This window comes from Tupaia chinensis, unplaced genomic scaffold (genome assembly GCF_000334495.1).
Source record: "Tupaia chinensis unplaced genomic scaffold, TupChi_1.0 Scaffold000316_1, whole genome shotgun sequence".
NCBI lineage: Eukaryota > Metazoa > Chordata > Mammalia > Scandentia > Tupaiidae > Tupaia > Tupaia belangeri.
The window spans coordinates 4,596,221-4,608,622 of NW_006159809.1; the positions used below are offsets into that span (position 1 = coordinate 4,596,221).

The window sequence follows — 12,402 nt, forward strand, 5'->3', positions numbered from 1 at the left end:
ATGGCCACATCATAATTCCTTCTCCATTCTTCTCTCGGGATTCTAGTCGTGCACACATGCACCTGGCATGAGTTTTAAACCACCAAGTCCAGGACTCAAACTGCAGTATACTGCATGGGAGTCCAGCAATGTAACCATTATGCCATCTGCTGGTCCCAAGCTATATAATTTTTGATATGTTTTATTTCACAATAAAAATGTTCAATAATCATATGAATAGTTATTTAAATTAAATTCAATGTAATTTAAATACTGAACCAAACAATTTTCTTTACATTTAGACATACCTATCTATATGTGAAACAGATAGGGTTTTTTTTTGGTATAAGTAGAAAAAGTTAAAGCATATTTTGAATAGATTTGTGCAAAATATAAATACTTTAAAATTAGTAAGGTTCCCACCTTTGTTTGGGGAAAAATGAAAGCTTAGTGAGTTCCACAAATATTAAATCCAATACATGTTAAGATAAAAATAAGATAAACTGGGGGCCAGTGGGTGGTGTGGTGGTTGAGGCCCTGGACTCCCACATGGCTAATGATGGTTCAAGTCTTGGACTTGGCAGCTTGCTTTCTCACTTTCTGTCACTCTATCTCTCTCTGGTCAATTTTTTTTTTTTTTTGAGAGGTTTTAGCTACAGGGCGTGTGCGCTCGCCAGACAGACAGACAAGAGACAGAGAGACAGAAAGCGAGAAATCACCCCCCAGGGGGATGGCCACGCCGCAATCCCTTCTCCTCCATTCTCCTCTCGGGATCTTGGGCATGCACGCACCGGGTCCGGGACTTGAACCACAGTCGAATACGTGGGAGTCCAGCGACATAGCCATTATGCTAACTGTTGGTCCCCTCTCTGGTCAAATTTAAAAAATAAATATATAAGTAAATAAAGAATTCTTAAAAAAAAAAAATATATATATATATATATGTAGTACTCATAGCTATGTAAATAAAGGATCAATATAATCATGTAGATTATGCTTAAATTAAAGTTAGGTTTTCTAACTAGAAAGACAAAACACAAATTTCTAAGATAATTACAAATAAAAGTTGGTATAACAATATAAAATATCATCACATTCTCTTACCACTGGTGCCACGAGGAGGAGTCATCTGTTGGACTGAAGATGCTGAAGCAAACTTGACAGGAACTTTGGGTAGCTTCTGGCTACTGGGCTCTAGAGTTCCATGTCCATGATCTTCAGCATTAACAAAAATCTCAGAGGAAAACATGGTCTTTTCTGGACCTTCAGTTGTTATCTGAGTGACAGCGTCAGATGATAATTTTCCAGGAGGAGCAGAAAGAGGTGTCTTAATTTTCTCTGGTGATCTGAAGAAAAAAGAGAAAGGAGAGAACAGGTCACATCTTTGGTTTATTGAAAGTCAGTATTTCTTTCCCAAAGTGATTTCAAGGGGTATTTAAGGTTACAAGGAGGGACCAGCAGTTAGCGTAATGGCTATGTCACTGGACTCCCATGTAGTCGACTGTGGTTCGAGTCCCGGACCCAGTGGCTTAAACTCACACTGGGCACATGTGCAGGCATGCCCAAGATCCCGAGAGGAGAATGGAGAAGAAGGGATTACAGCGTGGCCACCCACCCGGGGATGATTTCTTGCTTTCTGTCTCTCTCCGTCTTTCTGGTGAGTGCACTTGCCCTATAGCAAAAACTTCTCAAAAAACAAAACAAAACAAAACAAAAAAAGTTACAAGGAATCTTTTGTGGACATATCAATCTTATATCTTGTTATTTCCATAGTACTTTTCATTTATTAGCTACTTCTTATAACGTGATCATACACGTGTCTACTTCAATTTATTTTAAAGCTACTTTTAATTTAATTTAGAATGCATTATATAATTTAACTGAGGAAATGGTACTTTTCAGTTGAAGTGAAAATATATTCATTTACCCTTTTTATCTTACTAACGTCCAAATAAGGGGACTGTGTTAAATGCGCAGACTGTAAAAAGGTAAACAAGAAACAGAGCCTTCCATCAAGGAGTTTATATTTCAGTGAGGGAACCAGAAGCTTAAAGTTGTATTTTTATGTCAAGATTATAGAGAATTCATATTAAAATAGAATAGAGCAAATAAATAAATAACTGGAAAAAAGAGACAAATTTTGCTTTAGAAAAATTCCAAATAACACTTGCAGAAACCTGACAAAGGAGATGAAGCTTAAGCTTCCCTGTTCCCCTTGAGTATGGGCTGGAGGCAATGACTGGGTTTCAAAGACAGAGGGAGAAATAGTAACTTCACAAAGGGGACACCTGGCCAAGACTGCCTTTCCAAGCAAGCGATCAAGGTTAAGACTAGTGATGGTATGTGGATATCATATTCCCTACGATATGAGAGAGCAGTACTTCACCCCCCTGGTATTCTTTACTAAAACTCAAAACTCTAGTCCAACTATGAAAAAACATCAAGGACTTTTTACAAAGTACCTGAATGTGCTCCTCCAAACTACCAAATGTCTAAAAACAAAGGAACTTTCATAGACCACAGATGGCTAAGCATACATGACCAATGTCTCGGCCCATTCATTCTGATAAGGGCTGTGCACACTGTGCTTGTGTCCCTGAAGCATATCTACATTTTGAGAACTAAACTACAGAACAAACAATTGCCCAAGTCTCAGACTGGCCACTGCATACATGCGAGACAGATCTGAATAGCAATGCAAAAGCTAAAACTGAACCAACACTGGAATTACAACCCACAGAAGTCAAGTTAAAATTTTTAACTGGAACTGAGCATACTGACTTCTAAAACAAAATCATTTCTGGCAGGATTTAAAAATATGATATTATGAAACACACTCCAAAATATCCTACACATTAAGAACCAGAAAGATCTCAACTCACAGAAAAAGACAATCAATAGACACCTATACTGGGATGAGAGATATGCTAGAATTATTAGACAAAAACTCTACAAAATGGATATAATGCTTCAACAAGTAAAGGTGAACACCCCGATACAAACGGAGAGAGAGGTTCAGCAAAGAATTATCAGTTATAAAGAAGAAACTTCAAGACCAGCCTGTGGTGCGGGTGGATTCTACATGGCTGATTATGCAGTTTGAATGCTGGACCTGGCAGCTTGATAAATACACCGGACATGTATGCACATATGCCCACAATCTCAAAAGGAAGTAGAAATGGAGAAGAAGAGATTATAGCATGAGCATGCTCCATAGGGGTGCTTTCTTACTACCCCCCCCCTCTCTCTGGTGAGTATACATGCCCTCTGACAATTTTTTTTAAAAAAAGAAACTTCGGGACCAGCAGTTAATGTAATGGCTATGTCGCTGGACTACCATGTAGTTTACTGCGGTTCGAGTCCCGGACCTAGAGGCTTAAACTCATGCCGGGTGCATGTGCGTGCGTGCCCAGGATCCTGAGAGGAGAATGGAGAAGGGATTGCAGTGTGGCCATCCCCCGTGGAGGGGGGATTTCTCACTTTCTGTCTCTCTCTATAGCGCACACACCCTATAGCAAAAAGAAAGAAAGAAAAAGAAGCTTCAGGGGGCCAGCAGAAGGTGTAGAGGTTTTATCGCTGGACACTCACAGTTAGAATCTCTTCTGGTTGGCACGTGTGCATGGTTGCCAAAGATCCCAGAGGAGAATGGAGAAGAGACAGCAGTATGGACATCCCCCGTGGGGGGTGATTTCTCACCTTTTCTGTCTCTCTAGTGAGCACATGTGCCCTAAGATTTAAAAAAACTCGTAAAAAAATTCATATATTTTACAACTAAAAAAAATTAGTAATTACTGGGGACCATTAGATGGCATAATGATTACATCACTAGACTTCCACGTAGTCGGCTACAATGGACCCGGCAACTTAAACTCATGATGGATGTGTGTGTGTACGTGTCCAAGATTATTAGAGGAGAATGGAGGAAAAGGGATATTTTAAAAAACTCGTAAAAAAATTCATATATTTTACAACTAAAAAAAATTAGTAATTACTGGGGACCATTAGATGGCATAATGATTACATCACTAGACTTCCACGTAGTCGGCTACAATGGACCCGGCAACTTAAACTCATGATGGATGTGTGTGTGTACGTGTCCAAGATTATTAGAGGAGAATGGAGGAAAAGGGATTGTGGCATAGATATACCCCCAGGGGTGTGATTTCTTGCTTTCTGTCACTCTGTCTCTCTGGCAAGAGCATGCACCCTACAGCAAAAATCTCTCTAAAAAAATTAATAATTATTGAATGTGATCAATAGTAGAATGGAAATGGCAAAGACTTAGTAAACTCTATGATAGATTAATAGAAATAATTCAATCTATAGTAATTCAGGAACTTGTAAGATAATATCAAAAGGTCTAACATCTGTGTCATCAGAAAACTAGGAAAGAAGAATGTGGTGCAGGAAAAAAAAAAGTGAACTAATGGCTAAAACATTCCCAAATTTGATGAAAGACATATACCTATAGGTTTAAAAAATTCAGCAAACTATAAACAAGATGCACCAAAGAAATCCATGCCTAGAAACACCCTAATCAATCTGCTGGGAAAAAAATTAACTAGAAAAATAATGACATATTGCTTCTTACTTATAAGAGAATAATGACAAATAATTGTGAATTATTTTATCAAAAACCATGGAATTAAGAAGAATATTTTGGGAACCAGTAGATGGCATAATGAATACACACTGGACTCCCACGTACTCGAGTCCCAGACCCAGTGGCTTAAACTCATGCCAGGCACGTGCCCAAGATCCCAAGAGAAGAATGGAGAAGAGATTGCGGCATGGCCATCCCCCTTGGGGGGGGGGGTGATTTTTTGCTTTCTACCTCCCCGTCTGTGTGTGTGTGTGTGTGTGTGTGTGTGTGACAAGTGCACACACCCTATAGCAAAAATCTCTTATAAAAAAAGAAATAAAAAAAAATTAAAATATTTTTAAGGTGCTGAAACACTTTATGGGTTATATGACCTATTAAAACTCAATTAGTTTCGGGACCAGCAGTTAGCATAATGGCTATGTCACTGGACTCCCATGTGGTCGACCGCGGTTCACATCCCGGACCCGGTGGCTTAGACTCACGCTGGGCACGTGTGTGTGTGTGCCCAAGATCTCGAGAAGAGAATGGAGGAGAAGGGATTGTGGCGTGGCCATCCCCCCTGGAGGGTTATTTCTCGCTTTCTATCTCTCTGTCTCTCTCTGTCTTTCTGGCAAGCGCATGCGCCCTATAGTGAAAAACCTCTCAAAAAAAAAAAAAAAAAAACTCAATTAGTTTCATCAAAATTTAAAACCTTTGCTCTATAAAAGAGGCTGTTAAGAGAATGAACAGACAAGTCATGTACTGCGAGAAAATATTTGCAAATAATATATCCAGCAAAAAATTTACAAATAGATTACATTAAGAAGTATCAGAACTTAACATCTTATAAAAAAAAATAAAAACCCTATTTAAAAAGCACTTCACCAAAAAGAATAGTAAATAAGCACATGAAAATATGTTCATCGGGGCAGGCTTGTAGCTTAATAGTTAAAGAAGCCAGATCCCACATGGCGATTGTAGTTCAAATCCTGGCCCCAATGAATTGAAAACACATCTGGGTGAAGATGTATATGCCCAAAATCCCAACAAGAGAAATAGCAGAGAAGGGACTGTGGCATGGACACATCCCACTGGAGGGATGCTTTCTCCCACACTTTGTCTCTGGCAAGCACATGCAATCTTTGTCAATTTAAAAAGAAAAAAACGTGTTTATCATAATTAGCCATTGGGAAATGCAAAGTAAAACCATGCTGAGATACCATTATACAACTACAAAAATTATTAAAATTGAGGGTCAGTCAGTAGTGTGGTGGTTAAGGTGAGTAGATCCCATATGGCCAATTGCACAGTTCAAGTCCAGGACCAAGCAGCTTGAAAAACACACTGGGTATATGTGTACAAGGAAGATGGAAGAGAAGGGATTGTGGAATGGCCACCCCACACCCGGAGGGAAGGATGATTTCTCGCTTTCCCTCTTTCTCTCTCTGGTAAGCACAGGTGCCCTACAGCAAAAACTAAAAACAAAAACAAAAACAAACCAAAAAAAACGAGGTTAACATATCTTAACATCATACATTACTGAAGATGTGGAGTAACTAGAATGTACATAAAATATTTGTAGGAATGCAAAATAATCAGCCACTCCAGAAAAATAGTCCAGCTTAGTTTAGCTCTAATAATTCTAATAATACATCTACCTATATAATTAATGTGACTCAGGAATCCCCCTCTGAAGTATTTACCCTAGAGAAAAAAAAAGTTGTATCTAAGTATTTATAGCAGATCTTATTGTTAAAGCTGCAACTTGGGCGGCTGGGAACAACTCAAATATCCTTCAGTGAATGAAGAGACAAACCAACTATGGTAATCTGTGCAGTGGAACTGTAATACAAAGAAATTATGAAAGCAATAAAAAGAAACAACTACTGACTCACACAACATGGATGAATCTTATATATGCATTTTCCAAAGTGAAAGAAGTCAGACCCAAAAGACTGTTAGCTATTTTCTGATTCTATTTATGTAACACTCTGGAAAGGCAAGATTATAGGGAAGAAACAGACCACAAATTGCCATGAGCTGGGGATCAGGAGAAAACCTGTCTATAAAGGTATGCTATGAAGGAATTTTGGATTAATGGACCTGCTTTATACGGAACTACCGTGGAGGATAGGACTGATTACCACGGAGAAATTTACAGCGTATAAATTTTTAAAAGTTAACCCAGGATGTGGGAACCAGCAGTTAGCGTAATGGCTATGTCGCTGGACTCCCACATAGTCGACCGCGGTTCACGTCCCGGACCCGGTGGCTTAAAACTCACGCCGGGCGCGTGTGCGTGCGTGCCCAAGATCCCGAGAGGAGAATGGAGGAGAAGGGATTGCGGCGTGACCATCCCCCCTGGGGGGTGATTTCTCGCTTTCTGTCTCTATGTCTCTCTCCGTCTGTCTGGCGAGCGCACGCGCCCTACAGTGAAAATCTCTCCAAAAAAAAAAAAGAAAAAAAAAAAAAAAGAAAAGTTAACACAGGATGTGAGGCAAAGATAGAATGCACAGTGTGACAAGGAACCTAACTGTATTATAAATGGATCACATATTCATACTGAAGGGTAACAGGAAGAGAGAAGTTGAACTAAGAAATTTTAGTGAACAGTATTTCAACTAGCTATTGTAATGCTACATTCAAAGCTATACATGAACACTGCAATCTAGGTGGAGAATTGGTTTCTCAAGCGAGTATGCATTAGGAACTCTGAAACTATTTTATTTATATACCAAGGTGAATATATTTTAGATAATAAGAGCCAGACTTACTACTATTGGAGAAAGCAGTTACAAAAAAAGACAAAGGGTAAAGTCTAGAGTCAACCCTGTGTTTCTAGATTGGAGTCCGAGGTGCCAATATAGACTCATGGTTTAAAAAAAATACATAGGACCAACAGATGGTGTAATGGTTACATCCACGGACTCCCACATTATTGACTCCACATGGTGCAAGTCCCAGACCCGGCAGCTTAAAACTCACACCAGGTGTGAGTGCATGTGTGCCTAAAATCCCAAGAGGAAATGAAGAAGGAATTGTGGTATGGTCATCCCCTCTAGGGTGTGATTTCTCACTTTCTGTCTCTGTCTCTCTGGTGAGCACACATGCCCTAAGGCAAAAATCTCTAAGGAAAATAAAATTTAGCATTCCTAATTGAAAACTCTCCAAAATCTAAACCTTCCACAAATAAAATATTCCATACTGCAAACCTTAAGTGACAGGTTGCAGACAAAAATGCTGTAATACAAAAACATGTAAAAATTACCTTCAAGCACTGTGTATAAAGTACATACAAAATAGAAAATAAACTTCATGTTTAGTCTCGGATCTCATCCCTTGGATATCTCATGTATATGCAAACCTTCCAAAATTAAAAAAAACCTGAAATCTGAATGGAAAAAAGATACTCAACCTAAATAGTGTATATACATACATGCATGCACACAGGCTAATAGATATGGAAATATAAATGTGGGTAAACAAATACATACGTATATATTTCTAGATTTATTCACTTAGAAGGGCTAGTAGTGGTGACATCTTAGCAGCAACACGTAAGCTTAAAACCTATGCCTTGAGGGACCAGAAGTTGGCATAATGGCTATGTCGCAGGACTCCCATGTAGTCATCCATGGTTCGAGTCCCTGACCCAGTGTCTTAAACTCATGTGCATGTGCGTGCATGCCCAAGATCCCGAGAAGAGAATGGAGGAGAAGGGACTGCGATGTGGCCATCCTCCCTGGGGGGTGATTTCTAGCTTTCTATCTCTGTCTTTCTGGAGAGCGCACGTGCCCTATAGTGAAAACCTCTTCAGAAAAAAGAAAAGAAAAAACTTGTCTTGATTTCTAAATACTTTCATTAAAAAAAAGGGGGGGTAGTTTTCCTTTAGCTAAATGGCTGGTTCCAGAGCTGAGACAGGGTACAGGTGCCAACTAGAAAGTGCTCTCAACAGCTAAAACTGCAACAACTAGGACAATAAAATAATAGTACTAATATTGGATTATAACTAGACACTTGAGTCTATACTGATGGAAATAAACAGCTAAAGGAATAAATAAAAGGGAGAAGAACAATAGCTCTCCTTACAGAAGAATTCCAATTACTAAATGTAGAAGAAATGAAAGCCAGAAGATGATCATTAGAACACTAGAGTTATAGTTGACACAGCCAAAATCCACTGATGGATACTAAAATCAGTGGTCAAAGTTAAAGCAGAGAGGACCAGCAGGTGGCGATATGGTTAAAGCACTGGGTTCCCACATGGCTGACCACAGTTCAAATCCTAGACCTGGTAACTTGCTTTCTCACTTCCCCTCTCTCTCTGCCTCTCTGGTCAAACTTTAAAAAGTAATAATAGTAGGACCAGCGGTTAGTGTAATGGCTAGCTAAACTGAAGCATATTCTTCAGAATAACATATCAGTACTCTTCAAAGTATCAAGATCATGAAGGATAAGGAAAGACTGAGAAACTGCAAAGATTGGAGGAGACAGGACAAGTAAAATCCAAGGTGGGATCTTGGGTTGGATCTGAAAGAGAAAGTTCGTTTGTAAAAAAAAAAATGGGTGAAATCCAAATTAGTTCATACTTTATAGTATTTTACCAATTTCTTAGTTATGATCAATGTTTTATGGCTGTGATACTATGGTAAGATATTAACATAAGCAGACACTTCAGTAAAGGGTATAATGGCAACATCTAAGGTTACCTCTCAACAATCTCTACTTCCTGGTACTCATGGCCTTGTGTAACTCCCAACATTTGAGTGTGAGCTGTACATAGTGACTCATTTCTATCAAACAGAATGTGGCAGAGAAGACAAGATGTCATTTGCAAGGTTGCATTACAAAAAGGCTATGGCTGTGGTCGTGGGCACACTCTCTTGTTCTCTCACTTGCTCACTCTGAGGGAAGCTGAAATGTCATATTGTGAGTTGCCTTACAGAGGCAAGGAACCGATTGATGCCTTGGGCTAAGGCATGTGAGTGAGCTTGGAAGCCACATCCTCCCTGTTGAGCCTTGAGATGGACCCACAGTTACAACCAATAATTTATTTTTACCCTTTGAGAAAACCTGAGCCAGAAGTAACCAGCTAACCTAGGCCTGCATTTCTGACTTACAGAAACTTTGGAATTATGAGGACTATTTTAAACTGCTGTATTTTGAGTAGTATGTTACCTAGCAATAGATAGCCAACACAGAAACTCTCTGATCTATCACTGTAACTTCTCTGTAAGCCTAAAATTATCTCAAGATAAAACAGCTTTTAAGTATTTTATACATATATATTTATAAATAAGCTTCATAAATCTATGTTCATACATACATATATGCTTGTATATATACAGGCTGAAGAATTTATGACCTTTAAGAGGTGATGTTTAGTGAGTGGCATTTGGATCATGAGAACCCTCCTAGGGCATCACATTAGGGATGCATTATGTTGGCTGCATAACTGGTGATGTTAACCTTATCAATCACGTGGATAAAAGGTTTCTCCTAGGGTTCTCCAGTCTAAAGTTACTTTTTTTATCTTTGTAAATATTAAATATTTGAGGTAAAACATGAATGGTACCAGAGAGAGAGAGGAGGAAAGAAGAGTTGGGAGGAGAAGAGGAAGTCAAGAGGGAAGAGAGGGAGGGAGGAAGGAAGGACGACAAGGAAAGGGATAGAGAGGGAGAGCCTACAACGTTCCAAAAAAGATCTTGAGCATATTGCCAACACAATAAAGAAGGAATTAGTCCATTGTACCAAGTGATAATCAAAGATTCTTCTCAAAGTAATTAATTTTGAAAAATACATGTCAAGGGCCACCAGGAGGAATGGTAGCTGAGGCACTGGACTCCCACAGGAGTGACGGAGTTTGAGTCCCTGATCTGGAGGCTTGAAAATCACGCTGGGCATGTGTGCTTGCTGGAAATCTACCAATCACGTGGATAAAAGTTTTCTCCTAGGTTCTCCAGTCTAAAGTTAACTTTTTTTATCTTTGTAAATATTAAATATTTGAGGTAAAACATGAATGGTACCAGAGAGAGAGAGGAGGAAAGAAGAGTTGGGAGGAGAAGAGGAAGTCAAGAGGGAAGAGAGGGAGGGAGGAAGGAAGGACGACAAGGAAAGGGATAGAGAGGGAGAGCCTACAACGTTCCAAAAAAGATCTTGAGCATATTGCCAACACAATAAAGAAGGAATTAGTCCATTGTACCAAGTGATAATCAAAGATTCTTCTCAAAGTAATTAATTTTGAAAAATACATGTCAAGGGCCACCAGGAGGAATGGTAGCTGAGGCACTGGACTCCCACAGGAGTGACGGAGTTTGAGTCCCTGATCTGGAGGCTTGAAAATCACGCTGGGCATGTGTGCTTGCTGGAAATCCCATAGGAGAAGGGACTGCAGCATCACCACCCTCTCCCCCCACCATCCTGGAGAGGGATGTGATTTCTCACTTTCCCTCTCAATGTCTCCCTGTCTTTTCCTAGCGAGCACATGTGCCCTATGGCAAAAACCTAATACAAATTTTCCATGAACCTTATGAAGACCCCTGTACATCACTTTCTCTCATGTACATATTTACTCCTTGAAAGTGTTATAGCATATTAGTCAGATATAACCTCCTCTAAGAGAAATCATGGTTTCTCCCAAGAACTTACATTTGCTTAAGTATTTAAAACCCTTTATCACAAATTCCATCAGCTTGCTTGTTATCACAATGAGACTCACCGATCTGCAGATACTGGAGTCCCCTCTGGAATGGAATATCCTTCCAAATCTGAAATGTTCACTTGTATTTGCCTTGAGGTTACTATCTGGCTATTCTGAGAAGGTAAAGTTTTCAAGTCCTGCGTAATATTATTACTATCTGGAAGAGGAGACTGTACGACTTGGAAGTCCAGTGAAGATTTAAGTCCTATAAAACCTAAAGATTCTTGATCCTGTGCTATAGGTTTACTGGTCAATAATTTGGAGGTTGGTTCCAATGATCTCGAAGATAGAGTTTGTAGGTCAGAGTTAAACTCACTATTCATCCTTGTTTTAGTAGCAGGATCCAATGAATGCAATCTTTTATCTAAGATTCCACTATCCAACTTGGAAGGAGTCTTGGGACAGAGAGTTATACGAACACAAGAGAGTGCTTTTCTATTTGAAGGTGGAGTAGATGCAGATGTTTCTAATGTACACTGATTTGGGGCTGACTGGGAGATCACATTATCAAACTTGGCTTCAACAGTTATATTAGAAATGTGTGATTTAAGCTTATGTTGATTATTCTTTTCTACTATACAGTCCTGACCTTGGGGAAAGGGAAAATTATGTTTTCTCATGTGGTCATCTATACCTGGGACTTTGCTTTGAGGTTTAAGAAAAATGGGAGAAGGAAGGTCTGAAGCTATATAATCCTGACCTTGAGGAGGAAGAGAATGACATTCTCTCATGTGAAAATCTACATACGGGACTTTGCATTGTTCAATGAGTTCTCGTTGTTTAAAAATAAAACAAGAACAAAGGTGTGGAGCTACACAATCCTGATGGTGAGGAAGGGGAGAATGGTGTTTTCTTACATGGTGATCTGCATGTGGGACTTTGCTCTGTTCAAACAGCTCTTGTTTCTCAAGAAAAATGTGCGAAGGAAGATCTGGAGTTACAGTTACATTCTTCGTTTTAACTCCTAGTGTGGAACTTGGTCTGCTCATGCTAATGGGGGCACAGTTATCAGAAAATTGTACTTCCTTGAAATTGCTGTAATTTGTACTAGTATTGGGCTCAGAATGACTGACTTTAAAATCTGATCTTTCTAAGAGTTTTTCTTCTTGATGAGAATGCTCAAAATCAACAGGTAGTGTTT

At 39.3% G+C, this 12,402-nt stretch overlaps 1 protein-coding gene across 1 annotated transcript in view; it reads right to left on the reverse strand.

The window, feature by feature from the left end:
- Positions 1–12,402, reverse strand: part of ALMS1 (ALMS1 centrosome and basal body associated protein) — a 187,109-nt gene that overhangs the window by 92,155 nt on the left and 82,552 nt on the right. The window contains exons 13-14 of the mRNA XM_027772964.1: positions 11,280–12,402; positions 1,084–1,325 (exon numbers count right to left, since the gene is read on the reverse strand). The exon at positions 11,280–12,402 is cut by the window's right edge and continues 1 nt beyond it. Of these exons, the coding sequence (XP_027628765.1) occupies positions 1,084–1,325; positions 11,280–12,402 (1,365 nt within the window). The remainder of the gene's footprint in view (positions 1–1,083; positions 1,326–11,279) is intronic.